This window comes from Notolepis coatsorum (assembly GCF_963971535.1).
Source record: "Notolepis coatsorum genome assembly, chromosome: 9".
Lineage (NCBI taxonomy): Eukaryota > Metazoa > Chordata > Actinopteri > Aulopiformes > Paralepididae > Notolepis > Notolepis coatsorum.
Window position 1 is genome coordinate 143,733,877 of NC_140173.1, and position 22,112 is coordinate 143,755,988.

The 22,112-nt window shown below is 43.2% G+C and overlaps 1 protein-coding gene across 1 annotated transcript in view; it reads right to left on the reverse strand.

The window, feature by feature from the left end:
* The window catches only part of LOC311234792 (uncharacterized protein), an 84,997-nt gene extending 63,268 nt beyond the window's left edge, over positions 1–21,729 (reverse strand). Inside the window, exons 1-2 of the mRNA XM_084322036.1 lie at positions 20,891–21,729; positions 2,426–2,543 (exon numbers count right to left, since the gene is read on the reverse strand). Of these exons, the coding sequence (XP_084178162.1) occupies positions 2,426–2,543; positions 20,891–21,049 (277 nt within the window). The 5' untranslated portion in view covers positions 21,050–21,729. The remainder of the gene's footprint in view (positions 1–2,425; positions 2,544–20,890) is intronic.
* Between the last annotated feature and the right edge of the window lie 383 nt (positions 21,730–22,112).

Sequence of the window (22,112 nt, forward strand, 5' to 3'; positions counted from 1 at the left end):
ACAAATACCTTGCATGCATAATTCAGGTGACTTACTGACAATGAACTGGAAAATGTGTATTTCATAAACATGCGTGTGCAACAAGCCATGGTGAAGATCACGTGGCTTTCTTTGTCCACGTCGTTTATAATCCTCCCGTTTACCAAAAAAGATTTTCATTATGTATAGTGACATGAATGAAATCAGGCTTTGTATGGGGGGGATACGTGTTGCCAGGAAACCCCTTACTTACGCACTTGTTTTTATTTAACCACCATTTCGTTCACTAGAAGTTATGACAATGAGATGTATAGGAACGGCTATTCTGATAATAATAATAATAATACGATTAATCTATTTCTCCCCATGTATTGTTACCTCCACGCCTACAGACAGCTACCGAGGAAGCGTAGGGGGGGGGGGGGGGGGGGCACGGTGACCTAGAAGTAAAGATGTGGACTGGTAAACGGAAGGTTCGCTGGTTCGATCCCCGACGGGAAGGTGTGCTCCAGTTGTGAGCTGGTGACCGAAGGGCGGCGGCCGGTGTTATATCTACCCTGCCCACATATCTCTACCTGATTGCACTTGAGCAAGGCACTGCATTCTAAAAAAAAAAACGTTCCAGGGACCTCGCTGTAGGAATGCATGTGTGAGGGACTATGTGTGTATGTGTAACTAGGGGGGGATGTGCAAAAAGACATACTGTATTTCAATTACCTTGTGTACAATAAAGTAGTTATTCTAATCTGTACTACATATCTAACAACGTGAATCTTATCAGATGGGGGTCCCTGGAACAAACTCCTATCAGATGAGGGTGACTGAAACAAACTCCTATCAGAGGAGGAACACTGGAACAAACTCCTATCAGATGAGGAACAGTGGAACAAACTCCTATCAGAGGAGGAACACTGGAACAAACTCCTATCAGATGAGGGTGACTGAAACAAACTCCTATCAGAGGAGGAACACTGGAACAAACTCCTATCAGATGAGGAACAGTGGAACAAACTCCTATCAGAGGAGGAACACTGGAACAAACTCCTATCAGATGAGGAACAGTGGAACAAACTCCTATCAGATGGGGGTCACTGGAACAAACTCCTATCAGATGGGGGTCACTGGAACAAACTCCTATCAGATGGGGGTCACTGGAACAAACTCCTATCAGATGGGGGTCTGTTTGGACGTACTCGACATGAAAAGGTTTGCGAAACACTGGCCTATTATATCAGTGACAAGACTCAAATAAATGACGGTCATGATCAGACGCCTTCATGAGGAGAAGAAGTGGGTTAAATATCTATTAGAGCCTCAGCTTCTATTGGTTAATACGATTATCATGACTTATTACTGTATAATAAGTGATACATAGCTCCATGCCATACAACAATATGATAAAGACATCATTCTATAATAGGATTTTAGATAGCATTACTGGGCTCTCGGGTTAAGAAGTTAACTTTGTCTAGCCTGGGTTTTGTGCCCTCGTGAGAGTATTGGGTGGTGTGAGCATTATGTTGGTGTGGTGTGAGCATTATGGGTGGAGAGGTGTGAGCATTATGTTGGTGTGGTGTGAGCATTATGGGTGGTGTGGTGTGGTGTGAGCATTATGTTGGTGTGGTGTGAGCATTATGTTGGTGTGGTGTGAGCATTATGTTGGTGTGGTGTGAGCATTATGTTGGTGTGGTGTGAGCATTATGTTGGTGTGGTGTGAGCATTATGGGTGGTGTGGTGTGGTGTGAGCATTATGTTGGTGTGGTGTGAGCATTATGTTGGTGTGGTGTGATCATTATGTGTGGTGTGGTGTGAGCATTATGTTGGTGTGGTGTGAGCATTATGTTGGTGTGGTGTGAGCATTATGGGTGGAGAGGTGTGTGCATTATGGGTGGAGAGGTGTGAGCATTATGGGCGGAGAGGTGTGTGCATTATGGGTGGAGAGGTGTGAGCATTATGTTGGTGTGGTGTGAGCATTATGTTGGTGTGGTGTGAGCATTATGTTGGTGTGGTGTGAGCATTATGGGTGGTGTGGTGTGGTGTGATCATTATGTTGGTGTGGTGTGAGCATTATGGCTGGTGTGGTGTGAGCATTATGGTGGTGTGGTGTGAGCATTATGGGTGGTGTGGTGTGGTGTGATCATTATGTTGGTGTGAGCATTATGGCTGGTGTGGTGTGAGCATTATGGCTGGTGTGGTGTGAGCATTATGGCTGGTGTGGTGTGAGCATTATGTTGGTGTGGTGTGAGCATTTTGGTGTGATCTATTTGAGTTCTGCAGGTACAATTCTTTGCATTCCCATAATTGAAATTCCAGGAGTAATTCCACAACTTTCAGGGACATTATCGTCCCCCAAGCCCTCATTCATCTCCTTTACGCCAAGAGCTCTTCATGCCATCTTAAATAAAAAAGAAATAAAAAAAAGTCACACCGTTGTCGCCATTCTCACCGTTTCGAGACACGTCGAGCTCCACCAGCTGCATGAAGTTCGCTATTTCTGGCGGGAGCCTCTGGATCTCATTGTCGCTCAGGCCCAGTTTCCTTAGTTTGACGAGCTGGAAGAACGGCTGCAAGGCAAACAGAGAAGGAGGTCACGTTAGGGGTGAGATTCAGGGTAACTAACACGGTTTCTTTCTCACTTTTTTTTTTTTTTATTATTATTAGATTAGATACAAATGATACAGCACAAGTACAGTACAACGAAAAGAAGTGTGGCATCCAACCAGAGTGCAAATGTAGCAGTAAAGTGCAACAGCAATATACAGGTGATTAAACTGGGTACAAAATATACAAGTTAGTACTACTAAGTGTAGTGCTAATCAGATGTATGTACAGAGTTGTAGTATTAATATGTACAGTGATACAGGCGTAAAGACAGTATGGTAGTAGTCATACTGTCCAGCAGCGTAAAAGAGTAGGATATGTACAGATATAGTATAGTATAGATATAGTATCTACACATTATGTAAAATAACTGTGCAGACCAAATTAAGTAAGCCTCTTTGCTGAAATGTTATTTTTTTTTTTATCACACAAGCCTGTGAAATGTGTTATTATCCCTTTAAAAACTGGACCAAAGAATATATATATATATATTCAGAACCAATTTGTATAAATGTTTTGGATAAGCTAGTATGCATTAGTTTACCAACCTTTCACAGGCTTATAAAACACTTGTTTAATTCCAGCTTTTCCATAACCATAGCAACCTGTGCTATTAAGGGCAATTGGCATTTTCCATTTCACATATCCCCCTTAGACACACACACACTGACACGCTCGGGCCCCCACGCGTCATATGCAGTTACACATACTGTAAGCCGAAGGTCAGAGTGCAAGGTCACTCCAACACTCCAGTCGCCAGGCTCACAACCCCAACACACTCTCTAAACGTTCTGGTATGAACAGCAACCCTTTAGTCAGACTGTCAGAGCTGCACCAGAGTGGAGCAGCAGGCCAAACGAGGCCCCCCTCAGCATTGTTTTGGGCCCTCCAAAGTTCAAAGGTACAGGTGTACAGGGCATTGGGATTGTTGTGTGGATCTCTCAATCAAGTAATAGAAACACACATAGTGAAAAAGTGCACATAGAAAACACTAATACTCATCAATAATAATAATAAATAGTAGAGAATCACATAATAAAAAAGTATTAAAAAATGTTTGTCTGTCTGTGCGCTGTCAGGGTTCTAGAGTGTGATAAGATATCCAGTAGTATATATTATATTATTATATTGGTCCAATATAATTATATCTGAAGAGTGGTTTTGACTTAAAGGTCCCGTGTCTTATAAATGGCCTTTTTCAGTGTTTAGCATTGTTTTATAGCAATGGGGGGTTAGTATCAATGGGTCTGTGTCTCGAATTACCATATTGGCGGATTGCTCTAATTCAGTTGAGACAATCTCCTCCTCCAGTGAATTAGGTCATTCTGATTTGACTGTTTTGCTGACGTGAATAAGGCACTGATCTGCATAACTAACGCCCCCTCTGTGGTTGTAGCGCAACCATTTGCTCAACAACAGCAGAGCGAGTGGAAATACCTGCACTTCCTCAAGCGGGTTTTGACAGAGAGAGGCAGAGAACGAGCGAGCGAGAGAGAGAGAGACCGCGCGCAGGAGTGTGTAAATGTGTGTGCGTGCGGGGCTGGTGTGGGGCTTCTCTTGGCTATTAGTTTTACGGTATGTTCCATTTTGGAATTTTGTTTCCATGAAGATTCATCGCTGCCCAATTCAGTTGTTTGACTTCACCATGTGAACATTTCACATAAGGCCAGAAAAAGAAAAAGCTTTTAAAAAAAATTCAAGATAGAAGTACGATTTTTTTGATTTTGCATCTACTACCAAGTACCATCTCTCTGTTGCCTTGTTCATTTTTGTAAAGATTGTACATTGATTAAGTAATTTCCTTCCAGTAAATGTGTACAGCACCATTTACAGTCGGATGTTTTCATGCACTGTGGATTCAATATTTTAAATAATTAAAAACCCAGTGGCGGCTCTGATTGGGGCCTTATTATAACAGGGTGTGCTGTTTAGTTTTTCTATCATTTGGACAGACTAGTTGGGGTGAATTAATTTAGCATATTTAGAAGAAAACCAGTAAATCTAGTAGCTAGTATGAAAGGGTAGACAATCTCAACAGAATTAGACCTGTAGCTTGTACCATTGATTTCTAATGAATTTTCAGCCTCTGCTATATCGCCACTTTCAGGACTATTGGCCCCATAATAATTTGGTCATAGTTTGGCAACGTATGGGATCTATTTGCAAAGTTTCAAAAAATAGAGTTCCAAAATTCGATCAAAAATATAATCAATAATCATTATTAAACACGAAGTTACAAGTCTTGGTGTTATAATAGACTCGGACCTAAGCTTTAAACCATCAGGCCTATTGACACACCATCCTCTATTACAGTGGAGGTAGTTTTCCCGTGGGACTGGACCTAGTATGTGCAAAGTGTGGGTGCATTTTCATGCATGGAAAGACCGTTTTAGTTAAGAAGAGGAATAATAGTAATATTGACAAATACAAATAGTGTCTGGGGCCGCTTCGATGCCTGGTCCCTAAAAAGCATTTGAATCTTAATTTTGCCATCGATGAACACGATAGCGATTGAAGCTTGGAAGAATTCGGGTCAGTCTCTCGAGGCCTCTAGACATTTAACCTTTACTGATCCAGCCACGTTGACTAAAAACAAATTCTTGTCGTCATCGCCAGTCAGAGAAACCTGTTGCAGGGGGAGCCAGGGTAACATGCATAATAAACACATAATAATAGATGTGAGAGCTGCCCAGTGCAACCAATTTGCACCTGTCAGCCACTGAGTAGCTCTGCTGGAGCAGGAGTGGGTTGTGTTGTTATCCAATTAACAACCTTTCCACTGCAAAACAACATTAAACTCATTTACCGGATTGAGGTGTAACTGGTTAATTGCATCTATGTGGCTGCGACATCCGCCATGGAGAGAGAGAGAAACACACACACATAAAATTTAACTATGCTACAAGTAAGAATAAGCTAGTCCCAATTTGCAATTAAAATACTAGTAGAGAGGAACATTTAAACAAATTAAGCACAATCTGTCAAATGTAGTTTCACATTGCAGTATGTTTTCATCATTGTGCCCTTTTGCTAGAGCAGTGGCTTCAAGGTCTATTTGGTTAAAGTAACACTCCACTGCACATTAAAACCTTACTCATCTGAGCGGCAGACCTTCCTCTCTCACCCGTCTTGTGGAGGTCAATGGGGAACAAACCGAAATTGCAATCCACCTTTTGACAACTCCCCTAATCCGAGCCATGATTGTGGAGTCGCTAATGTTTTACGTTTTATGAGAATAGCACCACCATGAGGCAAGATGACTCGGAACTAGGGATGGGTACCGAATTCGGTACTTTTGAGGTACCGAACCGAAACACGTCGGTACTACCGAGTATCGATTCAAGTGAGATACCTGGGGGGGGGGAATAAATAAATAAAATAATAATAATATATATATATATATTTTTTTTTTACCTTTTTTCTTTTCATGTCAACGTTCACACGCACAATATATGCTTACCTAGGATTTTACTTGATTCAACATTCATCAATAAGCCACATGTTCCAAAGCGGAGTATTTTGAAGCCAAGTCCAGCCCTAACACACCCTTAAATCAAATGGAGATATGCATTAAAAAAGGGAGCCTTCATTCATGTGAAAAATGTTGCTTAATTGGAACAATTCAATAAAGTCTCTTGAGACATAAATGAAACATTGAGCAACATAACCCAATCGAAACAGGGGGGGCAAAGTTCCACCCTTCATGCCTTGCCAAGTCTTTGATGTGCACAGGCGCCAAGTTGTTCTCTTGTTGCCAGTGGTGTGCCACGTTTCAATGATTAGATCTTGGGCCCTACAGCTTCCATAAGTGACACTTTCAAAAGTGGCGATGTCCCTTTACGTCGGAGATATACCACCGCGTAGGGCTGGGCGATATGGCCTAAAAATAAAATCTCAGATTTTTTCACACCACATCCGATTTTAATCGATTTTTTTCTCTTGAAAACTAGAAACGCCAAGGAAATCATTAAAATAAGCTTTGTTTTTATTCGACACAAAAAGAGTATCGAACCAAGATGAATTTCCCTATTGGGATTGAAGCGCAAACCTAACTTTCACCAATCTTCACTTAAAAAAAGAAATAATTATATATATATATATAAAAGGTTACTCTTGATCAAACAAAGATGAATGTCCCCATTGGGATTAATAGTGCAATAACTTGCTTTTTCACCAAACTTCACTTAAAAAGCAAATAAACGGTGCCTCTTGATCGTCAAACAAGAATGAATTTAATAAAGTGCAAATCTAACTTTCACCAAACAATCAACGATTTTTTTATTTTATTTTTTATCGATTTTCCTTTTAAAAAAATCATGAATTCGAATTAATCGCCCAGCCCTACCACCCAGGGGCGTCCATTTGGTATGGCAAGGTATGGCACTCGCCATACCTTGGCAAATAAAAATGTAAAGAAAAAAAAAAAGAAAAAAATTACAATTTTTTATGTTGATTTAGAATTTGGATGTCAACATTATGAACAAAGCTTCGAACTATTCGGTACAGCCCTAGCATGTTTTGATATTGTCAATTATCTCACTTTTACTAGGTGACTTTTACTGTGACTAACTGAAATATGCCCCAAAAAAAAGGAAAATGGACATAGGGACATTTTTTAATCAAAGGGCAGCAGAGACAAGTGATACAGGGACACAGGTAAGGTCTGGCTTAGTGATTATAATAGTGCAGTTCAGCATTCAGTAACCCATACTTTTTGTGAATGTGTTTTTGATACTACATTCTGTTGAACACACACCTCAAAACCATACTTAAGGAAAATTGGCTCAATTGCAAGAAAAGTAATAGACAGTTATGATATTACATTCTGCATAATTCGTATGCAAAATATTGTGGTTCCCTGCTTTAGTCTGTTGACACATTTCTATACTAAAAATGCTTGTGTAGTCCTGCGTCATACCTAAATGTCATATAACTGAATTGTATAGAAACAACTCACCAAAAGTGACTATTGCACAACTGATTTGACAAAAAAAGTTTCCCACCAGGGGGAGGGAAACCCCCCCTTCACCCCCCCACCCTCCTCGCCATACCTTGCCTTTTACTGAAAGGACGCCACTGCTACCACCGCGTCCTGAACCCTTCAACCATGCCATCACGCTTTATGTCTATTTTTATGCAGCCTCTGTGCAAAAGTGCTCATTTAGCAGGTCCATGCATGTTAGCACATCATATCAGATTCTGTTGGTACTTAGCCCGCTGACACAACAGCCTCCTGGCAATCCCACAAGCTGTGCCTGTGGCCGACAGGGTGGGGACAGGTTCCAGGACTTTCCACAGGATTCACAAAGAAGATGGTGCCGACTCGGAGTCTCAACTAGGGGGTGGTCTGGAGGGGGGGCTGTGCCCACCGTTCGAGAGGCAAACAATTATTGCAATAAAGAAGCCATTTGCTGTCATTTCCTGCAACTTAAAAACATAATTTCAATAAAATAGCTAACAAAAGTTCCAAATAGGTCATTTATTTACAGTACAGTGTATATACCGTATAAGCTGGCTCGAAGGTTTAACTGCAAAAAGAAATGTAAAAAAAAAAAAAGTATCTCTTATATATTTTAATATTTATTATATTAAAAATTTAAATATATTACAATTATATTATTTTTAAATGTTTAAACACATGGTGGTGGCGCTGGCACATTGTCATAGTGGTGCTGCGCCCCCCTATACCATTGTTTAGGGAAAGCCCTGTGTTCAGACCTAAAGCCTAATTAAATAAAGAACATTGTGCCAATGTCTAGGAACGCCTCCTGTTCGGCACTCAAACAGCATTGCCAACAAACCTGCGCCCCTTTGATGTGAGCTCCAGGTATTAACTATGCTGCTGATGCTACATACCATACCATACCACATGGCCCCTAATGGCCACCATAACTCAAACGTGTAGATTGATAGGCAGTGAGAGCCAGCATATCACCAGGGTTATAGGTAATAGGCTAATGAAAACAGATAAAATGTCCAATGACAAAATGATACTCCTGATACACATGTTAAAAAGCCTGTATGATTAAACTGATACTCCAGTTAGTTAAAAAAAAGCTCCTGCACCAGTGTTTTGGCTTTTGAGATGTTGGAAGTAGAAATGGTTAGTATTTGTTAGCAAAGCAACTGGAACTGGAAAAAGGACTGTTTACAACATGAGGAACTGCTTCACAATCACATGCAGGACTGTTTACAACATGTGGAACTGCTTGGCGGCTGGGTGGCGCAGTGGACTAAGCGCTCGTCGTCACCAACGCGAGAGACACTGGTATCGAATACGGCTGTCAGCGTTTGCCTCCGGCTTGGCCGGCCGTCATATTGGCTCAATTGGCAGAGTCAGCGGGAGGGAAGCCGGTGGGTGGTAATCTGGTCGTTGTAAACAGCGACTCCTACAGGTCGGTCAGGGTGCCTGCACAGCGTGGAAGGGAGATGGTGAGGGTAGTGTGAGCCTCCCACACGTTACACCTCACCAATGCGAGTCCACGCTGGCAGGTGAAAAGAAGTGGCTGGCTGAATCCGCATGTATCGGGGGGGGGGGGGGGACATGTGATAGTATCAACCCTCCCTAGACCAGTGGGGGGCACAAGCGAGCAACGACCAGGAAGGGAAGGGGGGGAATTGGCATGACTAAATTGGGATGGGAGAAAAACACAGAAAAACAGGAGGAGAAAAAGTGGATAAAAAAAACATGTGGAACTGCTTCACAATTCACATGTAGGACTGTTTACAACATGTGGAACTGCTTCACAACATTAGCCTAACTTTAAAGGATGACTTGCATGTTTTTCAGATACATGCTTCAATCCTACATCGACATTTACTTCCACTAACATTGCAAACAAATGCTAATCATTTCAAATTCCAATAATGTTTCCTAAACAAAACCACGAGAAGAACAGGACTAGACAAGCCTAGCGACACTCATGCATGCAGATTTCAACAATGGGGAGGCAGTCACTCAGGTCAGTTAGGGACATTCACTATTGTAGGCCAGCCCTCAGGGTTCAGCAAAGAAAATTGCACAAGTGCTTAATTTTACTACAATGACCACATGAGTCTGCAACACATCAGACAGGCTTCTTAGGAATATTCCTGTCACAGAACATACAGTAAGGCCAGTCCTACCTACTGAGGCAGAGTGATCAAAGCACCCTTGTTTGGCATGGGGAACATCGTTTGACTACACCACATTAGGGATGGGTACCGAATTCGGTACTTTTGAGGTACCGAACCGAAACACGTCGTACTACCGAGTATCAATTCAAGTGAGATATCGAGAGAGAAAAAAGATTTTATTTTTTTTAGCTTTTTTTTTCTTTTCATGTCAACGTTCACACGCACAATATATGCTTTCCTAGGATTTGACTTGATTCAACAACAAAGCAGTCGGAGCAATGGCAAGCCGAAAACGGTCGAAATTGTAGTTATTTGAAGTTTGGATTATTTTTTTCACAACTAAAAATAGTTATTGAGACTAAAGTACCGAAAAAAGGTACCGTTGGGTACCGGTATCGATTCACAGGTACCGGTACCTTATCGGTTCAAATGTGAAAGGTACCCATCCCTACACCACATAGGCCATCCCATACAAATATGGTGCCGGTAAGGATGTCTACCGGCAAATGAAGACGACTAAATTAACAGCAGTGCCGATGGTCAACCGAGTTTGTCATTCACCTTGTTATTTCCAATGTTATTTACAGAGCTTGGAACAAAATGAGTCCAAAACGGTACAAAAGGGGGTGTTCACCCAAAGTTCCATGTTTTTCCTCTTACACCAGAGACACACCGGACGCAGGAAGCGTCGAGAAGAGCAGCCAGTTTCCTTTCCGCGCCCATGTTAACCCCTCCGTGTGTCCCCGGCCGAACCCAGGAAGATCAACATGAATAATCGCTCATTGTGTACCATTACTGTTCATATATATCTGTCAACACCTGTAGATAGGACACCTGTAGATAAACACCTGTAGATATGTCACTATGTCCATATGTAAATAGGAATCCTGACCTAAGCCGGCGCTTCTATCTTTCTTGTCTCTATTTTATTCTACTAGGCCTATATTATTTGATTATCTAGGCCTATATTATTTGATTATCTAGGCCTATATTATTTGATTATCTAGGCCTATATTATTTGATTATCTGGGCCTATATTATTTGATTATCTAGGCCTATATTATTTGATTATCTAGGCCTATATTATTTGATTATCTCTGCCTATATTTTCATTTAATCTCCGTCCATTCTCTTCCAACCGTGCCGTGTAGTGCTGTCGACGGGGATTCGTTATTAACTGAAATAATAACCGACTGAGGATCTGCAGTCACGGACCCCCCCCCCCCCCCCCATCCTGATGACGTCCTCATCAACAGCCTCCTGGCTCTCATTTCTAACATTGAACTTTTGAGACGTGTTTATTTCCACAACTCGCAAGACAGACCTGTCCAAGATCACAAGGGGGGGGGTCGGTCACACGTCTCCTGGATTTCGCCCAGGAGAAAGAATCCTAGGGCTGTACCGAATGCTTCGAAGCTTCGATCATAATGTTGACATTTGAATTCTAGATCAACATTCGAATTTTTTATAATTTTTTTTTTTATATATCTTTCATTTTCTTTTTCATCTGCTTAAACCAATTTATTTGGTTTAATCATTTAAAATAAAATGTATAATATTATACATAAGACGTCACCATCACTTTCATACCAACCGTGCCCTTATTGGATTATTTATGTTGACGAAACTGATGAGTTATATTCATTAAAGAAAGTTGATTTAATAAAAGAAAAATACTAATTTAATCAGATTAATCACTTTATTAAAATTGAGGATTTAGTTTAAAAAAATTAAAATAAATAAAAGAATTTGAAGTAAAAAAAAAAACGTTATAGACATTCGAAGCTTCGTTCAAATACTTCAATCGAAGCTTTGAATGTTTAAAAAATGACATTCGGTACAGCCCTAACTTAGAATCCATTCACGTGGTGGATGGCTCCCATCTGAAGGGTTTCACCCTCCTGCCTTCCCTCAGCTACACCGTTCCTTCAGAGCACGGCGAGCATAACGACGACGACTGTAGACGGTCGGGAACAGAACACTTTTTCGACGACCGTGCCAACAACAACAAACCTGGCCTCCGTCTGCCTGGACAGGAAGCTACGGCTCATCATCCGACACACAAAGGAAGGAAAGAGGATGACAATCAAGAGGAGAAAGATGGGCAGGCAGGAGGCAGCGCCTGCTTCGGTTTTCCGGCACCTGAAACAGCGTGCGGCCCCGTTCCCCCGCGGTGTTACGACATGTCTGGTGAATGCGCCATTAGCGTATATAGTGACAGCAAAGCCGTTCTTCTGGTTTGCCTCATTCACCACTAGGCCCCAGAGCTATCGTCCATGGCTGACACAAACGCACACACACACCACACACACACACACAAAAGACAGAACCAACTACAGAATACATTAGCTATAACTCCCATGTCAATATTTGAATCTCCAGTCCTGTCAGGCTATCGAGTGTAACGGGTTCTGTAGCTCCGTTTATATTACCCTATTCAACTATTGAGTTATATTCCCCAGGACCAATTCTCAATGACCAACGATCTGTGGATAGAATATAATAAGCCTTAGTGGAACTTTAACCCTTTTTTTTTCAAATCGTAAAGGTAGGTCGGTTTTCTCCTGTGCTTCCTTAAACATTACCAACATAAACAACACGTCGTTAACGCCACAAAATAACCTGGAGGAAAATGTTATTAAAAACTTCACATTAATAACCCGTTGCCTCTGGCCCTCTGGCCTAGTCGTCCTTCCATCAAGAGCTCAGTCACTCAACTAGATAATTAAAACATGTCTCCGTTTTGTATTTGGATTACAGAACGGGCCTTCTTTATATATATATATATATATATATATATATATATATATATATATATATATATATATATATAAAATGTTTTAACCTCAATGGTTCACGACGTCTATGAGTTTTAAAACTCATGTTTCAACAAGTCGGTAGGTGCCTTAATAAATAAAGCGCCGGGTGAATTTGTTGGAACAACGCACTCACTCACAACTCTCTGCTCAGTCAGGAGCCGCTCTGCTGATCTTTGCTTTCTCTCGCTCTCTCTCTCCCGTGGCAAGAAACAGACGTGCGGGATGATGTGACTGAGCTCGGGGCCTCATTAACCCAGACATAGTCAGCACAATAGAGAACTAAGGGAGGGGGGGGGGGGTGTTGGCGATTGTCCAAGCTAGTAGCCACCTTAGAGAGGCAAACGTGATGACGAGGGAGCACAGCAAGCGCCGAGCTAACAGAGCAATCCCGACCGCGAGGCTCATCCAATCGGACATCTCTCCTGGGTTCACTCTGTGAGCCGCGTAGATAGATGGAATTAGTTACATGCCGAGGAGCACCATGGCGCACACAGTGGCTTCTCTTGGCAGGCACATTGAGAATCTCCCCCCCCCCCCCCCCCGCCCGCCCTGCGCACCACCCCCCCTTTCTTTGCTCTAAACATTGTTGGAATACTTGTTGTGAAATGAGGAGGAAACAGGCTGACGTTGAGCAATTTGTTGTTTGCCTTGTCGTCGTCGTCACGTCTCACCGCCGCCGCTGGGGTCAGCCGGGTGTCCAGACAGAGCAGACGGTACCGAGTGGTGCCGCCGGTTCTAAAACGTGGCCGATACTCAACCGGACTGAGTCGTGTTGTAGAGCAGTGGGTGGGCCGCGAGCAGCCACAGGAGGGCCGCGAGATGATTTATAAAAAATTAAAATTAAAATTAAATTGTCAGGTCACTGAACTTAGAAGCAGGCCAGGACAGTGTTTCTAGTTGTATTCTAAAATTCTATTCTATTGTATTCTAAAATGTGACTATATGGTTTCATATTAACTTAATAAATAAACAAAAACGAAAAAACTACTTATTTCAACGAACATTTCAAACTAAATAACAGATTATGCACATAAAACGCTGAAAACAACCGAAGCAACAATAGTATCTTAATGAGGCTATTATTATTATCATTATTATTTTGCAACAAGTTAGCCCTCTCATAAATAGCACATATAAATGAATAACTAACTTGAACTAACTTAATAGGATTGAAGTGATATTTGGCTTAAAAAATCGGTCGCATGCCAAAAAAAAAAAAAAAAAAAAGCCTGACGATGTGCATTGGGCCGCGGCTCTCTGACGCCTTATTTTCTGGGTCCCGGCCTGAAAAGTTTGGGAACCCCTGTTGTAGAGAGGCACCGTGATGACGAGCACCGAAATCACGAGGATCCACGTACTGTAAGCGGCGTGTCGCAGGCGCAGCCACGCGTTTGATCTGAAATGCTGTTGCAGGTCAGAGGGAACATAGCATGGAGTTCTCTCTCCTCCGATAGAACAATTCATGCCGAGATGATAGTCACCAGGTTTAAATTGGTGTCGTTTGGTGTTTGCATTGGTATTTACTAGGGATGTCCGATATTATCGGCCGATATCGGCATTAAAATGTGATATCGGAAAATATCGGTATCGATATTTTTTTTTTTTACATTTCTATAACCTTTATTTACCCAGGCAAGCAAGTAAGAACAAATTCTGATTTTATTTATTGTCAAAAGTATGCATAATGTTGTGTTAATTCCACAACAAGAGATATGAAATGTTAATTACCTGAAATTATTCCGTTTTTTGGGGGGGGGGAACCCTGCATATATCGGTATCGGAAATTAAGAGTTGGACAATATCGGTATATCGGTATCGGTAAAAAAGCCAATATCGAGCATCCCTAGTATTTACTCAAACGAGGAGAAGAAAAGTTTCGATTTTGGCACCGGAATGGAAAAGATTTCAACGATACCGACCCCTACTTCCTGCACTGAGCAGACGTGCTGCATGGTGGTGGTGGTGACATCACAGTACAGGTTTCGACAAGCAGGTTCCCTACAAATGGAGTGAAGCAGGTCTGGCTTCCTCTGCTTGTTGGTGTGAATGGGTTTAAAAGTCTATTGTGTTGCTTAAGGATCATGCGCCGATATACCAGCATTAGGGCTGCACGATTAATCGTTTTTTAATCGAAATCGCGATTTGGAATGATGCAATTATCAAATCGCCAAGCCTGCAATTAATTTTTTTTTTTTTTTTTTTTTTTAACCAGGAAGTCCCATTGAGATACAAGATCTCCTTTGCAAGGTAGACCTGGCCAAGATGACAGCAATAACATTTGCAATACATCACACAGCAATAAAATGTGCGATACATCACACAAGAACATAATAAATGTGCATGTATACAATACATCACATGTAAACACAAAGCAGAATAGTCTACATGATAGTAAAAGTGTATAATACAGGGTAATACAGTAATTTTGCAGTTGGGACCCGACTACAGAAAGCAGCAACATTCTTCTTGTAATTTTTTTTTAAATACGTTATAATCGCATCGCAAATCGCAATATCTGTCAGAATAATCGCAATTAGATTATTTCCCAAAATCGTGCAGCCCTAACCAGCATACAATCGGTATTGGTCAAATTGGGCTTTGAAAAAGCACAATTTTGGAATCAGACCACGATCGTTCGTTGGCCATTTATAGTCTCTCATTCGTTCTTTGCCGCCCTGATGGTACTTGCAGCCCTGGCGAGAAACGGTGGAGGTAGAGGTGGCCAATACCTAGTCCTATAGCCTTGGAGGGTGGTGGAATCTGAATGCTGGGTTTTACAAGAGAAAAACGCTCAATTTAAAAGGCTTACAATTTTACATTTTACATTTAGCCGACGCTTTTATCCAAAGCGACTTACAAGTTCTGTACGACAGGTCATCAGGAAGGGCACACCTCTATCAGCTGAGTAACAATGTTCATCAAAGTGTTGAGTGCTACAGTGTAGGTTAGTATATTATTAGGACAAGTGCATGACAGTAAGGTTAGTTAGGGTTAGAATTATTATTATTATTATTTTTTTTCATTTCAGATAATGGTTATGTCGACGTTTTGACATAAAGTGACGTGAAATACTTGCTAGTAATGTAATCGATACATAGCCATTAGCTCACTTACAGAGCCCCGTGGTCTAAGTTCTACCTGTGGTCGGACCTCTAGCGGTGGTTTTTGAGGTCCGTCTACCTGTGGTCTGACCTCTAGCGGTGGTTTTTGAGGTCCGTCTACCTGTGGTCTGACCTCTAGCGGTGGTTTTTGAGGTCCGTCTACCTGTGGTCTGACCTCTAGCGGTGGTTTTTGAGGTCCGTCTACCTGTGGTCTGACCTCTAGCGGTGGTTTTTGAGGTCCGTCTACCTGTGGTCTGACCTCTAGCGGTGGTTTTTGAGGTCCGTCTACCTGTGGTCTGACCTCTAGCGGTGGTTTTTGAGGTCCGTCTACCTGTGGTCTGACCTCTAGCGGTGGTTTTTGAGGTCCGTCTACCTGTGGTCTGACCACTAGCGGTGGTTTTTGAGGTCCACATTGTAGTCTGAATTCTACCTGTGGTCTGAGTTTCTAAACGTGGTCCGAGTTATAGAATAGAATAGAAATCCTTTAATGATCCCGAGGGAAATTCGGCACTACAGATCACTTACATTGAACAACAATAAACATTTAGGTAGTCAATAGGACTAAAATAGGAATAAGAATATAATAATAAGAATAAAATAAAATAGAGAATCAAATACGGTCCGGTATATACATTCTGGTATTTATATATACACATTCTAAAATCTTAAATATACAACTAGCCAGCCAAAAATATACAGAAATATACAATAAATGTAGAGTAATAAGTGTGAAAATGTAAAGTGAAAAGTGTCCAGGAGGATTGTGAGAAGTGTAAACATTTTTAAAGTGTCCAGGAAGATTTGGCCAGGCTGTACCGTCCATCACGCTGTGCACAGTGATGCAGCATTATAGAGTCTAATGGCCGTCGGAATGAAGGACGTCCTGTGCCGTTCGGTGTTGCATCTTGGGAGTCTTAAGTCTAACACTGAACGTGCTCCTTCTTTCAGTAGAACATAGTATGTATTTTCTTGAGTTATTGCTTAAAGGGGAACTATTTTACTATTTCTTTCACTATTTGGGCACTTTTACACAATTCCTGTGAGTCTATGGAACACCTCTGTAATTCTTTTATTTTTTATTCATTTGTTTTGTATTTCTAATCAAGTCCTCAAAAACAATCTACCTCAAGATCTCGAGCCGTTTTGAGCCTGGGCTCCAACCACTGTGTGCAGCTCATCATGAGCCTGATGCCACACAGCCACATGATCATGCAGCGGTGTCTCTCTGACATCACAAATCATCACATTTTCAAATGACTTAGTTCAGTGAGGGTGAATATTGTGAGGGGAGAATTGGAAGAATGCGCCAATATGAGAATTAGAGACATAGATCATATTAATATAAGTTCACATAGCTAGGAAACAATGCTAAACACTGAAAAAGGCCATTTATAAGATAGTTCCCCTTTAAATGTTTCACTCAAGAGTCCACGTGGTGGTATCACTGCTGGTATTCACAACCGGTGCGAGTGGGAAATCGTTAGCCTCAATCAGTGGCTTCAAGACACATTGCTCAGTTGCCTAGCAACGGTGCCCTCGCGACTACAACAACCCACTTCAGGTCGAGGGCACAAACTTGCGAGTTCCATTGAAAGGCAGCATTGAACCGGAAATGTTTTTTTTAGTTAGCGAAGGTTTCGGCAAAAAAAATGCATGCGTTTGTGAAGTGCTGAGCATACGGCTGGATAAATGAGACTCGAATTATATTGCACAAGTTGTGAGAGGGGGTTTGTACATACAGATTTTTGGATATAATTTTGCTGTTATTAAACTAAATCTCCACTAAACGTCAATTCGTCAAGTATTTATAACCAGTTTTTATTTTTTTATTCTACGCCGACCACCACGGAGACATGCGAGAATAAAAAGAAACCTTCATGAATCCAAGACATCGCAGGGCGAGTAATTAATACATTACAAATGATAATTGTTTGGTATAATTCAGTTGCTCAATTATCCGTTTGGATTAGGCATCACACTACAAGTATAAAAAAAAGACATGTAAAAAGGTTTTTTTAAAGCCAATTCTGCAATCAGCCAACAATTGGGCCATGGAATTATCAGGATTCCCACTGTGCTTTTTAATTATTCCAATATGAATGATCTGCCTAGAAGATAATGTGGATCCTATAGATCCCTCCGGTTCTCCGTCGAGGGGCTTTTGGAAGTCCCTCTGTCTAGATTTAAAATCCAAGGGTCAGATGGACTAGTGATGTTCTGTGGAATATACGCACACACCACTTCCTGAAGTCTCACGGCCCGTGCTTCAAACCTGGAGGAGGCTCGACACACACACACACACCCTGGCTCCATATGAAAACGTGTTCCCTAGAGAAACTCTCCTAATGAAAAACAAACAAAGCGACACCCAAAACGGCCACAGCCGCCGTGACCGACCAGCTCACGACGAGAGAGCAACTCGGTTTATGAGTAATAATGACATTGGTAATTTTTTTTACATTAGCAGCCTATATGTCATGTGCCGTCATACACAACAAACCTTAGTGAAATGTAAAACTGTTGGGTCACAGGTTATGAGATCGCCTGTCCAAAAAAAGGTTGGGAACCCCCCCCCCCCCCCGGTAATAATGCGTCACCCAAAAGGTTGCAGAATAGCCTAGGTGCGCTGGCTGCTGACTGTGTTGCCGTAAACCAACACCTCACTTCACTGTGTGAGCCGCGTATGAATGCTTGAGTCGACCGGGACTGAAAGAGACACAAAAAAAAAAGCGTTTGTGTTTCAACCCCAATTGTGACATTTGCTCTCATTTCAGTTCACCTATAGTTGGGGGGGGGGGGGGGGGGGGGCAGGTGCAGCAGGGTAAAATTCCCAACCTCACACAACATGCATGGCTTGATGCTGATCTTGCGCAATTATTGTCCCCAGTTCCCCCCACTAGCACAGGTTCTCATGAGATGCAGGTCGGTGTGGTGTGGTGTGTGTAGGCCTGGAGTGGCACTTTGCTACAGCATGGCGGGTTTACAACACGTGGTCGTGGCTGGCAACCTAATAATGCTTTCTCTGAATGTGTCAGGTTTGTTTTAAAAAAGGGGAACTTCACTGGGCGGCTACGTGGCGTAGTGGGCAAGGCGCTCGCCACGAATGCAGAGACGCTGGGCTCGCCTGCTTTCAGTTTAGCTGGTCGTCCGTACTAATACACATTGGCCGTATTAGGGGGTGGGAAACTGATGGGTGGGGATCGGGCGTTGTGGACAGCGACTCCTACAGGTCGGTTGGTGCGCCTGCGCAGTGGAATCAGAAAGTGTCGGGGGCAGCGTGAGCCTCCCACGCGTTACTCCTCGCCACTGAGAGATCGAGCTGCGCAGGTGAAAAGATGCGACTGCTGTTACCTCAAGTACCGGAGGGGACTTGTGCTATGTATGACTTAGTCCACATTGCAGCCGGCTTGTGGGAGGCAAGAAACAGCGTCCGTGACAGGGGAGGGTTGAATTGGATGATACGAAATTGGGATGGGAGAAAATATGGAAAATGGGAGAAAAAGTGGATAAAAAAAAAAAGGGGGGGAACTTCACCAAAAAAAAACAACGCTGATTTATTTTGCACATAATCTCATGTCCTAAAAGAAAACGTTTAAACAGTTTTGCACACATTCATTTAGTGTGACAGTTATTAAGTGTCAATTAGTTTGAATATGGCCACCACTCAGCGATGTCGTGTTAATTACGGCACACTGATGAAGGCCGGACGGCGCGGCTATGGCTCAGGGGTAGAGCGGGGCGTCCAATGATCAAAGGGTTGGTGGTTCGAATCCCGCTCAAGCCCAGGTCCATCCCATTGCCGTTGTGTCCTTGGGCAAGACACTTAACCTACTTGCCTCGTATGAATGTGTATGCATGTGAATGAATGTTGGTGGTGCTCGGAGGGGCCGTAGGGCAGGCGATGATTATTCGCCACGCTTCCGTGAGTCTGCCTCAGGGCAGCTCTGGCTGCAATTGTAGCTTACCACCACCGGTATGACTGTGTATGAACGAATAATGGTCTCTGTGAAGCGCTCCGAGTCAGAGAAGAGCGCTATATAAATCCAATCCATTATTATTATTATGGTCGAAAAAACGTTTTGTGCTTTTGTGCACAAATTGTGCATATTAAAATAAAAACAACGATTTTCCTCGAGTGCGGTCCCTTTACTCCCCTTTTTTCGTGTCAATTACAGCTCAATGAAATATCAAGGTATAGTCGGTCCCTAAAAGACATGCTATTGCTGTTTTCTTTCAATCTACATCATTTCATGGAGCTGTAATTAACACAACACAAGGATTCAATGCCACCGACCAATGACATCACATTCACTGGTGGTGGCCATATTCAAACTCATTCACTCTCATTAGCTGTCAAACTAAATTAATGTGTGCAAAACTGTTTAGATGATGCGGCGTGTGTGAGATTATGTGCAAAATAAATTTTGCTGATGTGCATCTTTAAAGTCTCCCTCTCTCTAGTGTCCATGCTCACCTGGGCAGGTCTGAAAGTATCTCCCTCTCTCGCTAGTGTCCAGCGTGTATACCAAACCTAGCCGCATTTCTGGCAGACGCTCTCCGATTGGCCACTGACATGTTTGCCCAATCGCGTGACGAGCTGTGTCTTTGCCCATTTCCGCGTCGAACAGCCTGCAAACTACCTGGCGGCGTTCTATCGCCCTGCTCTAAGACAAACTCTAACCTTAACCAACTTCGAAAGAGTCGCCTAAGCTTAACCAGTGTAGAAACAGGCGTCGGCCAATCAGAGAGCGTCTCCGAGAAATGCGGCTTGGTTTGGTATTCACGCTAGTGTCCATGCTCACCTGGGCGCTTGAATACTTTAGACAACAAATGTTTGTTTCCACGTCTCTGATTGGCCAGGTCATGTGACATGTACGCCCAATCGTGGGACCGCAAGTTTCTACACCGGTTAAGCTTAGGCGCTCGTTCGAAGTTGGTTAAGGTTAGAGTTTGTCTTTAGAGCAGGGCGATAGAACGCCTGCCCTGATTCCAAACTCTAACCTTAACCAACTGCGAAAGAGTCGCCTAGAAGCTTAACCAGTGATAAACTAGGCGTTAGGTAGTAATCAATCAATGCAGGCTGTTCGACCCGGAAATAGGCGCCGAACTTGCCGTCCCACGATTGGCGCACAAACATGTCACATGACCTGGCCAATCAGAGCGCAAAACTCGAACGCGGAAACAAACATTTGTTGTCGAAAGTATACACGCCACCTGGGCAGGTCTAAAAGCATCTCTCTCTCTCTCTCTAGTGTCTCTCTCCATGATGCTCACCTTGGGCAGGTCTCGGAGTTGGTTGGCGTCCAGCAGCAGCTCCTCCAGGCTGCGTCCGTAGCGGTAGATCTCGTCGGGCACATAGAGCAGGGAACAGTGGCGCTTATCGATCACCTCGACGTGACGGCTGCATCGCCACAGAGGGATACAGTGGAACATCACTCACTGACAGTAGTGACGAGGCTGGATGGTGGTGGTGGTGGTGATGATGATGATGGCACACACACAAGGGGGGGCGACGAAATGCCTCGTACCCGTGTGATAAACAAACAGGAGGAAGAAGAGGGGATGCGGCAACAGATCGCTTCTTCGCCCAGGAGGAGTGTGTGTGTGTCTGTCGGTGGTGGGATCGTCCTGGAACTAAACCACCAACCAACGCACAACCCGCGTCAAGCGAAACGACAAACGAGACGAGAGAGAGAGAGAAAAAACACCAAATTCTTTCTCGTCACAATCGGAAGTCAGTGCGATTCAAAAAGTAGTAAGTAAACACAACCTCCTCCCCGATCGTAAATAATAAATCGCACTACTACTATAGAAGCTCGATCGACGCCGACGCGAAACATGGACTGCTCGCCGTTCTTCTCGCTCCTCCACTTTGGTTTAGTTTGTAGGCACCTGTTTTTTTTGTATTTCTCTCCCCGGTTCCCTTATGATTGACAACACTGGAATGTTTTCGTGCCGCTTTAAAAAGAAGAAGAAAACGCCCTCCTCTTCTTGTTCGATCAAATATTATTACCTACATCTCAATTCCGGTGAGCGTTGTTGCGTTTCAGGTTTTTATTTTTTTTCCTCGCTCCTTGTCGTCCCAGAGTTGAATTTCCTCTCAGTCCAGTTTCTGACCCGGAACATTCACTAGTGTTCACTCCCTCATTCCGATCCGACGTCATCATTCCAGCCTGCTGCTCCTCCCCCCTGTTCCTCCCCTCTCCTCCTCCCTGTGTTCCTGTTCCTCCCCTCTCCTCTCCTCCTCCTCCCCTCTCCTCCTCCCCTCTCCTCCTCCCTGTGTTCCTCCCCTCTCCTCTCCTCTCCTCCTCCCCTCTCCTCCTCCCTGTGTTCCTGTTCCTCCTCCCCTCTCCTCTCCTCCTCCTCCCTCTCCTCCTCCCTGTGTTCCTGTTCCTCCTCCCCTCTCCTCTCCTCTCCTCCTCTCCTCTCCTCCTCCCTGTGTTCCTGTTCCTCCCCTCTCGCCTCTCCTCCTCCCCTCTCCTCCTCCCCTCTCCTC